Raw genomic sequence first — 18,257 nt, 5'->3', positions numbered from 1 at the left:
TATACTTATACCTGTTATCTAATAATTGCTTGACAAATAAATAAACTAAAAATAAAAAATAAATAAAAATAAATTATCACTTAAACTCTATACATTAAACAAATATGTTGAAAACTGAACTGGGCTGAGGATACACTAGTATACAAGTTTAAAGTCTATTTACACTTTTCCTTTAGCCCATTTATACATGTGCTTTTACAAGTTTTCTTCATACTGCTTCTCACATGTTCCATTCCTATTTTGTATGGTAAATCTCTGGATGAATAGGACATTGCTCAATAGTATATGGGACAAGTATACGCAAACAGGTTCTGCCCAAGTGATTTAGATTACAGTTTTCATCAGACCTTGGCTAATATCAAAAAACCGCGCTACAGAGTACACAATATTTAGGGTTAACATTAGAAATTTGTAATTTTTTAATAATATTTATTATAATATTATATAATATAATATTTATAATACAATATAAATATATAATATTTAATATTAATATTTATTTTTAAAAATTACAAATTTCTAATGTTAACCCTAAATATTGTGTACTCTGTAGTGCAGTTTTTTGACTATTAGCCTAGGTCTGATGAAAACTGTAATCTAAATCACTTGGACAGAACCTGTTTGCATATACTTGTCCCATATACTAGAGAAAGGTATAATTTTAATTTTTTGTGTGTCTTTGACACATAAACCTCTTGGTGATAGACCAGCCTAATTCATGTAGTTTTCTTAGCAAGATTTTGGAAGTCGGTGAAATTTGTCAGTGTCTTCTTCGTAGGGCCAAGAGAGTGTAACTGGCCCAGGTTCACCAACTTGGCTTTGTACCTAAGGCAGAACTAGAACTCACTGCCTCCTGAAATCTAACATCAGGCTACCTCTCTATTTACCTCGGTGGCCCAGTGGTTAGAGTGCAGTACTGCAAGCTACTTCTGTTGCAGCCAGCTGCCTGCAATTTGGCAGATTAAATCTCACCAGGCTCAAGGCTGACTCAGGTCAGCCTTCCACCCTTCCGAGGTGGGTAAAATGAGGACCCAAATTGTTGGGGGCAATATGCTGACTCTGTAAAACTGCTTAGAGAGGGTTGTAAAGCACTATAAAGTGGTATATAAGTTTAAGTGCTATTGCTATTTGCTTTCTAAAAATAACTCATATACACAACTAGTTCTAAATTTGTGATCATAATTGACCACAGAATTACTGTTGTAACTTAAGTGGGTCACCATGTGACTTCACCGATTTTATGATCTGTTTCATGGCAATTGTTAAGTAAATGCAGTAGTCATTAAGCAAACCTATTCTCCCCAATGGCTGTTTTTGTGGAAACCCAAACCAGCAAAAGTGGAAGCCAAGAACCAGCAAAAATCACAGAAAGTTGTTGTCAAATGTCTGCATGATATTGTAAATATCTTAAAATGTGAGATAGTTGCCAAAAAGCCAAAATGTGATCATCTGACAGCAGGATGCAGCCGTTGTAACCTCAAAAGTGGGTTATACGTAGCTTTGGGGAGTCCATCATAACTTCAAATGGTTGCCAAATAACCGGTTTTTAAGTGAGGACTACCTATATTTATTTCTAAAACAGGCCCTCTGGGTGAAATAAAGAAGGATAGCATGTATGATAACCTTCCACAAAGTCAGTGTTTTGGCATGAGGAGAGACACAAGAAGTTATTTTAATCCTTCGTATTTTTCTTCATGGCACCCATCTCCAAGCTAATGCTCTCTAGACATGTTGCATTAGGACTGACCAGAAATGGCCATGCTCCAACACTTCTGGAGTATAACAATTTGAAAAATGCTGCTGTGAGACAAGGATATTTAGGGAAATGAAGCTATCAAATATTTTAGATAAGGAATAAGGTATACCTATTCCAGTCTAATGCTAGGAAATATATCCAAATGCAGGGGGCATCAAATAGCACTGTGCTCAGCACAAGGTATTTTTTTAGCCTTCCATTTGAAGATGGCTCAATAATGAAGGCTAAGCTCTCATTATTAATTTATTTCTTCTCTGAAGCAACCATCATAGGGCAACAGGGAAGAAAATTAGGATCCAATTAAAATGCCCACTTTGTCCTGGTTATTTCAAGATTTCAGGGCAGCTGATGTTACTCATTCTGAACATGGTCAATGGAGAAAGGAGCTCCTTACACAGAGCTTTAGTGGCGGGCAAAGATTTTTCTAATGTGCACTGAGCAAATACATAGAGCTATCCTTGCCACAGTATCATAGACTGAAGATTTGTGAAGGGCATTAAGTGAAATTTAAATTGTGACTACGTAATTATTTGAGTCTGTTCAGAAAGTTGACCAGAAACAAAACAAACAAACAAACAAACAAAAAATTAAAGGAAAGAGGGAAGGCTAGGCTGGGGTACTCACACCTTCCCAATATTATATAAACCTTCACTATTGACCAATTGGAAAAGAAGGTGATAACATAAGGTAAAATCTTACCCTTTAAAACCATACTTGATATTCTCAGAAAACCATAGGTATCATTGGTCTCTGATACTGATGCAAGACAAAAGCCTTAGGCTGGTTCCCACCTTAGAAAATGAAATTCAATCTGTTGCTAGTTACACTAGGGTCTCAACCTGATACTGGGAAATTGTTGCTATGAAAAAAATCTATAATGTATTAAAAGGTAGAATAGAAGCAACTCTATGATTTCATATCAGCCATTATTTTACCAAGTCCAGCTTGAGTCAAGATGATTAACTCAGCTAAAATAAAAGAGGAAGTATATTTCTGTTTGCAAGATTATTCTGCTGTTAATTATTCAACCTTTCCAAGCATTGAAACATTCTTCTTTCCAAACAAGAAGAATGTGTTTTATGATTGACTTCAGTTAATCCCAAATCACAAGGATACAACATAAATAACTCAACATAATAAATGGGTATACAACATAAATAAATAACTCAACATAATAAATGCAATGAGAAAAAGATGAATTCTATGTCGTATAGATCCAATACTTCCTACCTAATTCTTTCAATCCTGTAAAGAACTGAACAGTATAATACAGAATATTAGCAATAAAGCCCTAGTATTCCTAATTAGAAGACAATACAATGAGATTCCCTGCCCCCCAATGAACATGTATAGAATCACAAAGTTTAGGTTCCTACTCATTTTAACTTCAATGAATCTTAACACATATAGAAGCTATGGATTGCTTATATATTTTTTAGCATTACTAATTTAGGATATATATTCTCCAAATCCAAATTCCCCTAATGTTTGTACTGGCCAGTCATTCGGAGATATATGTGAAAATGAAAGATAATAGGAATACTGTAGATTCCTATAGGAACGTTACAGTCCTTTGAAACCCAACTAATTTTTCAAGGAAAAATATGACAAGATCTATAATTATTTGGGTTAATCATAAGAAATAAAGTTGAACATTTTGCAGGGTAGAATTAAATTAAAATATAGATTTTATATGAAACTGGTCATAAAAATATTAATTGTTCATTTTCATCTGCAGTGAGAAAGAATTCTTCCTCACAAAACTCATAACATTAATGATAATACAGCAAGAAAAGCATAAAATATAATTTCTTTAGTGAAATGTATTGCTGGAAACAACAATACCTTACCATATTTGAAAGTCTAAACTATCAAGTTCAGTTATTAAGGCTTTTATTGTGCTTACTTGTATTTATTAAATAGTTGCATTAAAAACTCAGCATTAGTAAATGATCCAATAAAATGAACATATAATTAAACTGCTGTTTTAGCCAAACATATTGGGCTGTTATCTGCTATATCACAGTTAGTGAACTGATCATCTTTTCAGGAAGATTTCTTGGGATCAGTTACTCTTCATTCCAATGCACTCTAGGAGCCAAACCACATGCACATAGGGCTTCACCTACTTCAGTGGTTTGTCCAAGGCCACACAGTGACTTTAAAAGAAGCAAAGATCCAGGGTTTCCCTATCCAACATCCTTCAACATAGTACTCACAATGTATAATTACTTAGATTATACACAGTGTGGTTCACCTCCAGGCTACCATGCTGGAAAAATCTATCCTAGTCCAGCTTCATCACTCCATCCTACTGAGACCCTTAATATGAAGAACTATTATTATCACAGTTAAATTTAATCATTTTCTGTTGCTGTTTATTGGTCACACAAGGACAGAATTCCAGTTGTTCTATTGATTTCTTTACACAGCACATTTTTAGGGATAAGGTCTACGCAGAAAAGGGAAAAGGTTAACCTATTTTTAGATACAATACCATCCTTGCTTAGTCAAGTTATTAATCTTAATTTGACTAAGTGATCATGTGTTTAGGAAAGGAGAACATTGTTCCTTGACATCTTGAGCATCCAGAATATACATAACAGGAGGTGTGTGTCATAAGTTCATAGTTCTTTCTTAGATTAGAATTGCATATCACAATATATATGATGGTTTCTATTCTGATCAATATAAAGGAACAAGCCAAGCCACTTTTTTTAAATTGAGGCTTTATAAATTAATTCTAAACAAGTTGAGGTTGGCATCCTCAGTGAGAGAAAAAACATTTCCAAACATTCACTATTTTAGAATGGCTTTAATAAATTTTGAGATGTGTGTCATAAACAGAAAGCAAAAAATAGAGGCATAATAATTGCAATATTTGCATATTAAGAAAGCAACGTGAAATTACACAGTTAGCCCTTATTGTTTATATATTCTTTAATGATCTTCTCCTTGGGGATTGAAAAATAGCACAACATTCTAAGCTTGGATTTCTCCAAAACACAATATTAAAATCAGTGATCCTATAGCTGCTAAGCTGAGAATATGCCCTATTCTCAGGACTGCGCAACTCTGTTATAGGTACCTTTGAACATAAGTGAATGTTAGAGGGAGCTCACTGTTTTCAATTACATATTTTAAAGTTACTTTAACATATCAGTAAGGCCTCAATCTATAATAAAAAAATCAATGTTCAAGCAAACACTGCATGCAAACAAACATGATTTAGAAAGTTCTTAAATTCCTACCTTTATGTATCCCCAAGATACTGACAGTAAATAGTTTGCTTCGGGCATTTTTGATGCTTTTAGTATTACCAAATTAAAGCAGAATTTTCGGTCCTCTGTTATTACTGAGAGACAGGGAAGGAAAGTATGCCGAATCCTTTAAACTAAATTTTGATTCTCAGTTTTGTTGATTTATAAATTTCCTGCAATTAGGTATAAAACAGATCGTTTAACTGGTGTTCCAGTTAAGAGATCTTCGATTATTTTGGACCCATTTGCAAAATTCCAAAGTGCTGTAAAATTTAAGAACCTGGCTTGAAAGATATATTGCACAAGCTGAACAGAAATCTGAAGGGCAGACAGAGATCTGCATATTTCCAGAACAGCACGACTTGATGAATTATGTATATCAAGATGCTCAGCTGCTGGAAAAGACTTGTTCTCTCAATAGCCTTCCAAAAAAGGATCTGCAGGGAAGCTACAACCAGTGTCAAGTAAACCCTCCCATAAAATTCAGATAACAGCCAATCCCGTGCTAGCCAAAAATACACAAAAGCAGCAGAGAAAGCCGTGACATGTGTGTGCTAGTTTCTGATTGGTGCTAAATGCCATTTAATAATGGCTTTCCCGCAGCATTTATTTCACAGCAGACATGATTAATTAGCTTAACCTTTTGTGTGTGTCAGTAACATTTATTAGCTCAGGGAGAGAGGCTAAATGAACTCAGTAAAATAAACATAGTGGGTTATTTGGTCAGTCTAAATAGCATTTGAGTTGAATTCTTTAACTTTCTATCATTAAAAATACACAAACACACACACATTTTCAACCACACATGCATGTGCATGTGAAGTTTTAAGTCCCTACATTCAGCAATTCAATTACATCTCATTCTGACAACATCATTGCAAAGCATTTATTATTTTAATACAAAAAGCTTTCGAACTGCCTAGTAGCATTTAAGTTTATATATGGCATTAATCAGATGAAAAGAATAGTACTTTGTTCAGCTGCTTACTGTATAGTAGGCACATCTGCATTTAACAAAAAATAGAGGTATCATTGTAACTTTCCTACCTTTAGGGATCCTAACAAACATAACAATATTATTGGGGGCGAATCATTTTAGTATTTGAAAGAAAATGCAACAGACATTTCTTGACACCTAAAGTAACACAATTCATATGAAATTGATTCCACTTCATTGGATGAAACATTAATCTAACTTCTATCAAATATGAAGACTGGTGAAAAGATTTTAGGTTTCTATTATGAATTTTCAATATAAAAAGATAGAGTAAAATACATTTCTGTCTAGATTAAATTATATACACACCAATATTTTTATATTGTAGTTACTTCAACACTGTTTAAAGCAAGCTAACCCCTCCATATTACAAATAGGAAGTCAAGGAAGTAAATCAGTAGTAAACCCTAACGTTGGTGCTATCCAGATCTTGGCTAATAGAAATTGTGGCCCAATACATTATACAACAAATATATTGAAGGATAGCTGAAATGGTATTCAAAAAGTGTCCAGCAAGCTTTTTCATACATTATGCTATATTAAACCATGATTTGGCATTATATATGTAAACTTTAGGCTCTGACAATCAATTTCTCTGGCATACTATGTCAGCATTTTCTTTAATTCTGACCATATCATGTTACATTATGTTCAGACAAACAAGATTTTTCAGATTATTTTTAACACAATTTTTCAGTTTATGTTCTTATGCCTAACATACTTATAGAATCTATAACTAAAAGAGGCTACAATGAATGAGAACATCGAACAGATAGATTCAAGAATAAGACCTGTTCAAAACTACTTTTTGATACAATAGTAATATTATTTTGTCATTAAGTGTATGTGTGTCCATTTGTATATACAACACAAAAGTTTTAAATGCAATACTTTTGAAATTTAATTTAAAATGTTTTTTTTTTTCCTTTCAAAATGTACACCTTTTAAAAACAGTATTGTTATTTTTGGTTGAACTGGGAATTTGTAATGAGCCACAAATATTTTAATTCAGCAGGGAAAATGTTTGAAACCACATAACTGAGCCATACTATTCATTATACTACTTGCTGATTTGTTCTGAATTAATGAGGTCAATCAGGGAATGCTGCAGCAGCACATTCATTCTTTATTCATTTCAAGAGAGGCTGTGCACACACAAGATTCAATGAAGTGGACAGACTGTGCTCAGCTATGGGCTTATTGGACTGTTCCGACTAACTAACAACATTTATAAGTAAGTACCAACTGCAGACCTTTTGTTACACAGAATTCTGCTTCATCAGCTCAATGCAGGCATATATTTATATATCAGCATCATGCAGAAAGAATTCCACAGATAAATCCTCAGGAAAATAAAATAGGAAAAATCAAAAGAAGTAAAGACCAGATAAACAACTATTATTTAGAGGACAAGCGATTAAATATTGACAATTGATAGTGAAAAGAATATGAATATTGGTAAATAATATGATAATTTTAAGTTCAAAACAACAAGTGTTAAAACAATTTCAACCTGATAAATAAGAGCTTTGCTTTCCATGAATATCTGTAATATCATTTCTCAAATGGGGTCTTCCAGATAAATAGATAACACAATTGTTAGTTATAGTTAGGGAGAAAATAATACTTCTAAAGATGTACTCTTCAGTCAAAATCTGTTCCATCTATTATTTATTATTGTAACCACTTATTTGCTATGATATATTACGGTTCTAATTTACATAATAACCAAAGTTTTCTGGGCTAATACTAACATCAACCCCCAAAACAAAACAAAATAGTCAAGTGGCAGTGAGAAAATCAAAAGTAGACACAGCTGTGGATCTGTCCATGTAGGGAACAGGACTGACTCAAAAATCATAACAATAACAGTAAAGTTATTATTTTACATGATTTCACCTTAACAAGGCCACTGGTGCTTCCAAAGCAGTTGTACCACTCTTGTTTTGTGAAACTAAATTCACACAACAGGTAGGTGAAGGGTTCTTTGAGAAAAGCAACGATCACAAACCCAGTCACATGAGAATGCAAAATCTGTACTTTGTTACAGATGTTAGACTAAGCTTCATGTGGATACCACTTCCTTCTTGGGAGCAGTCATGTGTAGCAGTGATTAGGATCAGAAAATAAAAGCAGCGGTGAACAAAGGATTGCTTCCAGCAGTGATTTGTTGTCCCTCAACACTTTTCAAAAGAGGTATTCCAGGATACGGAATCAAAGTCAAATTACCTCTGAGTATGTACTCAGCAGGTTGCTGAAATAATTTTTTTTTCTTGACATGTAATATTCACATTTCTGAACTGTGTATGCTTCTAATCTAGGAAATCATCATTGCATTCACTGAAAATGTAGCTGTAATGTATTTATTAAAAAACTAAGACATTCACAAGCCTACGGCGTATTGGTATGCAAATGTATAATCATAATTATATTTTAAAGTATGATTGCTTTAGAAGCAGATTTTGAAATTAAAACTATATATGTAAATGCTTTTTAAAAATACCATATATCCTGAGGATGTTAAGTAGTATGAAATCGTATCTTGAAGCTTCTTTACATAACTGTGTTTTCCAAGAACCTACTATATGTTTTTATTCAAATCTTTATAATTTTGTAGACTTCTTCTAAGTCCACAAAATGAATTTTATGTTATAACTCTTAAAAGTATAGCATTCTTGTTTTATAGCTAAGTGTGACAAACTTTTAAAAATGTGTATCTTTTTGGATGACAAGAAAAGAAAAACCAGGAAGTTCAGTTGCTTCTCAAAAAAGCACCTTTGGGACAACTATGACCTGGATGACTAAGAATCTCCATAGACATCAACAAAAGAAGTAGAACTATATTTACAGTAATATATAAAGAAAAAGTTTATTGAGCAGTAAAACTTCAAGATCTCTGATTTAACATATATACAGTATCAGGGGAGCAGGATTTTCAAGCTTATCTTTGAAAAGAACAATGTATATATGTCAAACTATTAAAAATAATATAGTTTGAAGTCTTCCAACCAAAATTACTGCCCAAATCTTCAAAGTTATGGATATAAAAGCAGAATTTAAGGAAAAAGGAAAAAAATTATAGAAAAAGGCATCACTGTAAACCTCCTAAAACATCAAATAACATATATTGCAAGTCTTTGGGTTAAGAATGCCCTGGTTTAAGGATAATCCATAGTTAAGAATAGAACCTATTGCAGCAAAATTTGTGTTAAATATATAGAGATTCAATTTAAATACACAATGGTTCAAGCTCATTACACAATACTACTTATATAGAATTTCATTTTTAATGTAGGGCAGTGTGCTCACAGTCAAAATCTTATCTTATAGCATTGTATAACAATACTATTTTGGCTCATGTAGAAATTCAACTTAAGGACAGACCTTGAGATAAAACTCATTCTTAAACTGGGACTAGCTGTACCATCTACAAAAAACATCAGGATCAAAGGCTTTGCATACAGGTATTCCTCACTTAACAACTGTAAATAGGTCTGGGATTTCCTTTGATAAGTAATGTGGCTATAAAGCATGATATCACATAACTGTGCTACTTTGCGGCAGAAATTCCCGCAATCCCTGCTTACTTCAGTTAAGCAAGGAGCAAGCAAGATGTGTTTCAATTTTTCTGCCAGCTTCTCCACTGATTGTTTTGGGGAAGCAGGCAAGGCAGGTTGTAAATCTTGATTATCTGAAGAATCAACAAGATGCTGATTTATAAAATTCAAATTGTGACAGATAGACAGACAGACCTGGAATTCTTAATTGTATGAATAATGTTGCTTCACTGATACCGCTTAACCTAAAAGCCAATAATTCACTATATTTTTCCTCTCTCTTCCCAATATATAACTTCAACATCTTCAGTAAGATAACAGATTCTGGAATAACTTAGTGATAAGGCGCCATACCATTTCATTCATTTGCACATGGTGCCCTCTAGTGATACTAGCATAGCATTTCTAAGCATTTTTAACAAGTTGCTCAACTGCAGATTGCTTAATAAAATGCTTCATTTCATTTCATTTTCATATCTTGCAAAGAATTAGGGCTTTTCCTGAAGTTTGAAAAAAAAAACAGTGTGTTAAAAAGTATATTGATCGTACTCTTTATAAATGCAATAGATTGGATATTCAAGTAATCTTTTGCACAAATTTTTAAAAGTTATCCAAGCAGATAAATAAGCCTATCTCCTCCTTTACATGGAGGTGGGCTTATTTATATGTTTGGATAACATTTAAAGGATTTTTAAAACAATAAAACTTTGATCCTGATTATTGTATATAGCCATTAGTACCAGTGGTCAAACATGAAGTAAAAAAACCCCTCAAATATTTGAGTGTTTCAGTTATGATGAAATATTTACTTTTTGTAAATTGAGTTGTTTTAATTGACTTGAGAAATATCTTACTTCCTGAATCCAAAAACAGGCATTTCAGATGACTTAAGAAATGCAGACATACTTTGTTTTAATTATTCTTTCTAACATGTATGAAGTGTTTTTAAAAGATACTCCTGAATGATTTAAGAAAAAAAAATCATTGTTTACTTGTGCACAAAAGAGAAATGTGACATTACAAAATCCAAAACTGTTAAGAAAATACTTTGACTTAATAAATTCTTAATGCTTAATTCTAAATGAATTACAGTGTTTGTCCTTTGTGCTAAACATAACATAAATTTGTATTTACTAAAAGACGCTCTAATTCACAACAATATATGCAATTGTCGGATTCTTTCCCAAGATGGCTGCTGAACAGTAAGGGATTTTTCCTCTCTTGTTGACAATCTTCCGATTTTGCTTCCAAAACTGGTTCTTTGGCAGTGCTGCTCCCTGGATTTGAATGGGACATTTAGGAAAATAGCCTTTGGACTGTGGACACACCTGGGAAGGGGAGTGTTGAAGATTCCAGGTCTCTTTGGAAGCGGTCAGAAAGCCACTGGGCATAGATCTTCATCTTGGCAGTTGTTGTTTTAACATTCCTGGCTTTTAACTTAACTTTTTGAATCCTGTTTTGCTTTTTAACTTTAAAAGTTGACAGGTTGGCTAGTGCTGATTTATTTTAACCACCTGCTAGACACCATTTCCCCTCCTTTCCCTTTTTATAGTATGTTGTTTTGAACAACTTGCTTTTCTATAAGGATGTCCTTGGATATTGAAAGCGTTTTTACTTGATTTAAGTTTTTATTGGACATTTACTACAGAGATTTTGTATTTTATCAATTTGCAAAAAGTTTGGAATTTATTTTTCTTAACCTTTCTTTTAATTTTGGATCAAAATATCCAGAAAATATCTTTCGTGCTCCTTTGTCTTTTTTCTTATTCTGCTTGATCTGCTACATCAACATTTCAGAATACAGAGAAAGGAAAGAGGTTGACCCTCGAAAAGGCTGTTTGGCAACATGTAATTCTTAGTTGAAAACTTTTTTAAAAAGTTTGATGAACTCATAAAGGCTGTGGAAAACATTCAGAGGCATATGACTGTAAATAAATTAAAACCACAAAAGAAATGTGGCCAGCATTAGATTTGCCGGGAAGAAATATGGGCCCAGAAATAAAAGAGTCAACTCCACACACCTCCATGAAGTTCAAGCCTATACAGCAGCAGAAAGCTGTCTGAGGGGATAAGTGATAGTTGGTTTTATTAAAAGTGGATTGAAGCAGACTGAGGAATAGATTTATCATACTTAACTGGGGAATTTCATCTTGTTCAGTCAACAATTGATAAGAGATGTTATTAAGAATCAACAAATGTGGATATTTGATCCAGGACCAATCCGTGTTAATTTTGGGGATGATTTTGGATAGTTAACAAGCTATGATAAATTTTCTATATGTTAATTACAATTTAAGTTTGTTACCAGACGGCTTTGGGATTTCAATGTTGTCTTTTTTTTAGTAGTTTAAGTCTAATAGTAAAATTAGTAATTTGGTAGTTTAAAATTCTTTGGGCTTGTTTTGTAAGATATGGGAAACTAATACCCTTGCAATATATTGCACAGTATCCAGTTAATATATGCTGATCCTTTTTTAATGCACTTTTTCTTTTTTAATACCTTGTTTTAGTTTTTTTGTTTCTTTACAAATTTTTGGTATTTCTATTTTAACTTCTTTGAATAAAATAAAAATAGATTAAAAATAAGAATATGTGCAAATCACCTGTTTAAGTCTTTTATACCACCAATCTCTTTCGTTTTATTGCTGTAAACTGTTAGTGCAGGGAATTAACTTGTAGCCAATAGCTCATATTATTGTTTTTTAAAATATGCTTTAAACAAAGCAGCTGTCTCCAATAACTCTGAACTTGGAAGATGTATGATTCCATCTGTTGTTAATTAATAACCAAATCAATTTATTTTAGCTAACAAAAGGCAGAAGAGAATAGACTAAAGGAAGCATCTGTCATTTCTAAAGCAAAAGTGAGAGCTTCCAAACTCTTTGCTGTGTGAACTGGGGGGGAAGGGGGGGGGAGGAGAGATGTGAAAATGTAAAGTCTATATTTGAACTATGGCTGCAGTTTAGGTTTGCTGGATTAAGAACGAGACTCAAAGAAGTATTCAGACATGAAAAAGAAGCCTCTGGACTAATTTAACATTGGGAATATGGTTAACAAAGCAAAATTTCTTGATTTCAAACTTTCCCTTCAACTCCAGTAACTAAGCACATACAGTCAGGTTGAAGGGCCACGCTCCAGTTCTAATCCGGATGAATCTAGTTTTGACAAACTTTTATCTCCTGTACCGATTCCTCTAAGACTGTATTTCAAATGATGAGCATACGGAAATTCATTCCTAAACAGAAAAAACTGTTTACATTCCTTATAACTGTACATTTCTTAGATCTTATGAATGCTATAAGAATGCTATAACAGTTATCTAACTTTCCTCTCAGGAGTAATCTGTGCCTGCTTAGACAAATTAATCTAGAAAGCACAGATGTAAACAATCAAGGGATATTGTCATGTGACAACAAAACTATTGTCGTTCTCATGGGTTGGTATGTGGAATGAACTTCTATGTTGCATATGAAAATATTAATCCTTTCTACGCAGCCTTCAGAGAAACTCTTAATATTGCCAATGTGTGCATGCAAAAACAGGACTAAATTTACAGGTCTGCATCCTATAAAATGGGTATCTGAGTGTCTTTATTTCTTTCTGACTTGGAACCAAATGAGGACAGGGAAAAGGCTAAAATATCCTAAACCACAAGAGAAAGTAATATGGCATTTGATACCACAAAATAAATGAAAGTGTGTGCAAACTGCAAGCCAAATTCATCCAGTCAGCATTCATTTATCATAAGATATAAATATTGTAAACATATAACCAAAAGTTCATGTATACCAAGAAAATTATAATGCAATGAAATCTATCCAAACTTTGTTAAATGAAGTTCCAAAGATATACCAAAAATGTTATTTTAAAAAATAAAAGAATAAAAAGACTGCATAATCAAGAGCAGGAAATGAATTCAGCCCATTATTGCTAATGTGGTCACCTTGGCTCCAAAGCCTATTGTCATTTTGAAACACTGGTAGAAGGGAAAAAAATAACTCAAATGATACCACAAGAGGGCCGTACCTCATAACATTATATTTATCTATCACTTGCTTCTAGAGTTGTGTTTCTTAGACATTTTGCACCACAATGAAATTGTCACTCAATTAGAGTACATATTTTATAACAGTTATATTTCCATCTATACTGATTACAAATCCTCCACTGAATTTTGATGTTCATCTCAATGAAGTTTGCATTAAAGAAGGAAAGTTTGGTTGCAGAGCAATATGTCTCTTTGTGGTCTAAATGGCTAATCAATTAAAAACCAAAAAAAGTCTCTTAATTGAGGTGTTCTTACATATAGAAACAAGGAGAAAGACAGAAGGAACTTTCGCTGATTTTTTAGATTTCAACTTTCACTATATACACTCAACAAAAACAAAGACTAAATTTACATAATTTAAATCCAACCCAATACCCCACGTCTCAGGATAATATGAGCACCGAAAAGCAAAACTGGAGTTTTTTGTTTAAATAGGATCTGGTTCTGATTTGCAGATCTCTCTCCCACCCGCAATGCTATGGCCCCGGCTCTTTGAAGCAATCTTATCTTATTTCAGAGTTTACTCTTATTTAATATTTTTCTTAAAAGATGGTAAAGACAAAGCTCTTCCAGATTAACTTTGTCATGAGTGAATATTAATAACTTCCTATGAACTGGATATATCTAAGAATTATGTTCAAATTTAACTGAAGTTTTACTATCTGTAGATGTTTTAATTTTACTTTTGTACCCATGGATGTTTTAAAGGTTGTAAGCATCAGGACTTCTGCTCCAGTCCTTGTAGTATACAAATATAATGGATAAACAAATGTATTAAGATATGTAAAAATGACCCAACACAAAGCTTATACACAATGAGACTGCAATCATGTTCAAATTAAGCAGGTATATTTCTGGCTAATGTTTGGATGACAGATTTCAATGTCCTTTGAAATATTCACTTAATAAGTATCAAGGGCATGTATAAATTTTGCCTCTATAAGTGTTTCCTTCTCCTAAGGTCTGGTAATATTCCATTTCTCTAGGAGAAGATAAATGCACAGCTTCTGGATTTTTTTTTTAAAAAAGATGCTTTATCCAATCTGCTTCAGATCTCTTTTGGGATATTCTATATAATTTTATTAACGAAGTAATACTCAATTGAAACAAAATAGAAGGAGCACAAGCCTCTGCAAGTATACTTCCCCGAGAGGATGTCAAAGTAACACAAATACATGAAAAGACAGGATAAGGTTAGTTAAGTTTAAAAACATAGGAAACAAGAAATGTGAAGAATAACTTCCTAAGGCCAGGGCATTTAGGGTCATGACTGAGAATTGCTGATAGAGTTTGTCCTTAAGCAGCAAAGTATGTGAATAAAAACAAATGATGAAGTAACATGTGTGGAATGAGTGTCATTAGGCCTCGAAGGGAGAATGCTAAAGCTTCAAATGCAATTTATAAAATATGTAGACAGATAAGCAACAATGACACTACTATGGAAATGGCAAGAATGAGCTTTAAACTTACATTGTAACTCATTTTTCTAAGGAGTAATGAAATTCATATAAAAAGTATTTAAGAATGACCTGAAATCTTCTGATGCACAGCAGATAAATCTGTTATCTTCAGAAATATGGTACAAAGTTCTTATTTATATGGTACCAAGTTATTTAATTTAGATGCAAATGCCTCAGTGCATTTGGATGCCAGGTGACAATGTCATATTGATTTCAGTGGGAGAAATGTAAGTACAGCTAATCTTCGAATTATGACAATTAGGATGGGGATCTCAGTTGTTGAATGAAGTAGTCATTAAGTAAGACATCATGTGATTGCTTCCTAGGCAGGACCTTTTGGGCCTGTTTCCCAAAGTCTTTTCAACATAGTTGAAAATTTGTTACAGGAGTTGAATAGTTGTTACAGGAGATCTTGCAGCTGTGTATGTTTCTCTATATTGATATTAGAAGAAATTGGTGGATTGAGAAGAAGAGCATTGCCAATTGTTGGCTTCTACCTCAGTGGCATACATAGTTAAGCTAAGAACCAACCCAGCTTTATTCAATAATGAACTGCACACCACTTCTTTGGACAGTCAAGAACTTACAGAATAGCCTCTAGATATAAATCTAATAAATAAATACTTCCTTGCCACTCAATCCTGATCATTACTTTGTGTTAATTAAGATTTCAGAAATGGGACTGTTTCATTGTGTGCTTTCTCAGTTCCATACTTGCCCTTTTTATTAATAGTTTCCCATTCTTGCTTTTGTTGCATGTTTCCACATAGGAAAGCCTTACTGAAGATTTCTCTACTCTAGGGATAATTAAATTGTGCCCCAAAACCAAGGAATTATTGTAGAAGGCAGCCTTCTGTGAACTTCCAAAAACTGAAGGAAATGGTCTTTTCAACTGAAATTCCTCTGAAATACATCAATATAGTAACCTAAATCTCTGTTTCCTTATAACCTTTTGAACCTATTCATTGGTTCCTCTGCACAACCAGAAGTATAACCATGACATTTAAATTTTATCTTGTATGAGTATACTCTACATAGGCTGTTCACCATCACCCTTATTTTTATTTGTCAAACTGCCTATGTTCTTTCTTGGTCTACCATAGTATTACCACAAGCAACTGGTTAGATGGTCTTTCCTTTTTGTAAATGTTTGTGTGTAGATACATTATTTATATTCCTGAGTTAATTTTCATATTATTGGTCATCTTGCCATTGAAACTGAAGGAAAACAAATCAGGAATTGGCCAAATAAACCCCACACATTTTGTTATTCTTCAAGTATAACAATCATGTTTAAAAAACCTCGTAACATGTCTTATATTATGTGATAACATATAACTGCAATGTGTATTTGTCAAATGTTGCAGCTTCATGATATTAGTTGTTTGGTATAAGTACAAGTTTGCATTTATGTGAGTTGAAAACATTTTGGTATTACTAAACTCTTGTTCTGATGATCAGCTGGACATGAATATGTGGTATTCATAATTAAAATAGTAATACGCGATCTTCTTTCAGTTATTATTCATACTGCTATCCAGCCTATCTTCCATCATGTGATCATATAAGTTACTTATAGAGGATTCATAGGTAGTCAGGTAGGGCAGAGTATAGATTCAATCTCCAAAAGATGCAGGAGCACAAATATCGCACCATGGATTCTGCTTTCCTGATCCCAAACACTCTGAAAACATCGCCTGGAAAATAAATCACAGCACTATATATAATTCCAACTGATAACCTCCTATCCCCATATGAACCCAAAGTTAGACCTGCTTAGTTTGTCCTGGGATCAATGGCATTTGGCTTAAATTGCTTTTAGTCTACTTTATATATAAATTAAAGAAATTAAATGCATTGTAATATATAAAAAAACACATTTTTGTCTGTGAGGCAATTTAGAACTGAATTTGCTGTCGAATTTCAGTATTCCAACCCATCCTGTGTTATTCCCCTAATTTATAAAAGCATGCTGCTAAATTCTTTTTGTGTCACTTTCTTTTTTAGCCACTACTTCATAGAATGCTAGGTAACAGAACCAATACAAAAACAAACAAACTCGGTAAAGCCCTAACATGCACATGCCATTGCAAAAGCCTATATATCACTTTTGACTAGATATCAGTATTTCAAAGGCACATTGCAAGATGGTTCCTTTTGACTTGTTGATTCAAGCTTCAGATATTATTAAGGTGTGACAATCATCTTCCATATTAAAAAGGTTAAATGAATGGTATTGCTATTCCTGTCAAGTATAATTTAATACTGGATTAATATAATACTGTACATTGAATTAGCCCAAAATAAAGGGGTCCCCTGATGCTCTCTGACCTTGGTGGCTTCCTTGCAAATGTTTCATTATCCAAACTAGGTAACATCAGTGTTAGCACTAGTTTGGGTAATGAAATATCTGCCAAGGAAACAACCAAGCACAGAGAGCACCAAGGAGCCCTTGTTTCAACCCTGAGCTGCAAATATTCCCCTTTATTGGCAGCTGAAGATAGCCTTAAAAATTCATAATTAAATTTTAAACCAATCTATATGGTTTTGGTTGCATACGGGCTTATTCTTTCATAATGAGTAGCTATGTTTTGAACTAGAAAGTTGGTAAAGATATAAAGGATTGTATTTCTGCATGCCAATGGCCGTATTCATTTGTACTGGGTAGTTTGAGTATATTACCACAAGCCAAGATATGGTGTTCTCCACTCCATTTTACACCAATCCAACATTCTTTCACCCACTAATTCTGAAGCACAGCCACTATGGAGCTATCTAACTAATGCTAGCCAGCTAGAAGACCCAGAGTAGCCAAGACAATAGCAAAGAGGTCTGACTACTTGTAATGATCTCTTTCACTAAATAGGGCAAGGGCAGCAGAGATATTTGAACATAGATTCTATCTATGTTCCATTCTATCAATTACATTTATATCCTGCCTTTTGTCTACTGTAGAACTCAGGATTGGGTATGCACAATTCCTGGGTGGTCTCCAGTACAGAACTGCCCATTTCCAGATTCTACCTAGCTTTATGAAGGTTGTTGCTTCATGACTTCAGTTGAAAAAAAAAAAAATAGGAATTAGAATTATTGACTACCAAAGGGCTGTTTTTAGTTCAGATAATTCTATACACTGATTTAGGATGAGAGGTTTGTATTTTTAACAATATGCCTTTGGA

At 33.3% G+C, this 18,257-nt stretch overlaps 1 protein-coding gene across 11 annotated transcripts in view; it reads right to left on the bottom strand.

Annotated features, from left to right (window-relative positions):
• Positions 1-18,257, bottom strand: part of PDE4D (phosphodiesterase 4D) — a 697,708-nt gene that overhangs the window by 25,841 nt on the left and 653,610 nt on the right. The window contains exon 1 of one of the 11 annotated variants that reach the window (XM_087927256.1): positions 5,008-5,420. The exons of the other annotated variants lie outside the window; for them this stretch is intronic. Within the exon in view, the coding sequence (XP_087783382.1) occupies positions 5,008-5,055 (48 nt within the window). The 5' untranslated portion in view covers positions 5,056-5,420. Of the gene's footprint in view, positions 1-5,007; positions 5,421-18,257 lie in introns of those variants that run through there. 11 annotated transcript variants of the gene reach the window in all.

This window comes from Pseudonaja textilis, chromosome 2 (genome assembly GCF_049901715.1).
Source record: "Pseudonaja textilis isolate UNSWEBS1 chromosome 2, rPseTex1.2, whole genome shotgun sequence".
Classification (NCBI taxonomy): domain Eukaryota; kingdom Metazoa; phylum Chordata; class Lepidosauria; order Squamata; family Elapidae; genus Pseudonaja; species Pseudonaja textilis.
Note: the sequence above shows the minus strand (reverse complement) of the source record. Positions and strands in the feature narration are given on the sequence as shown.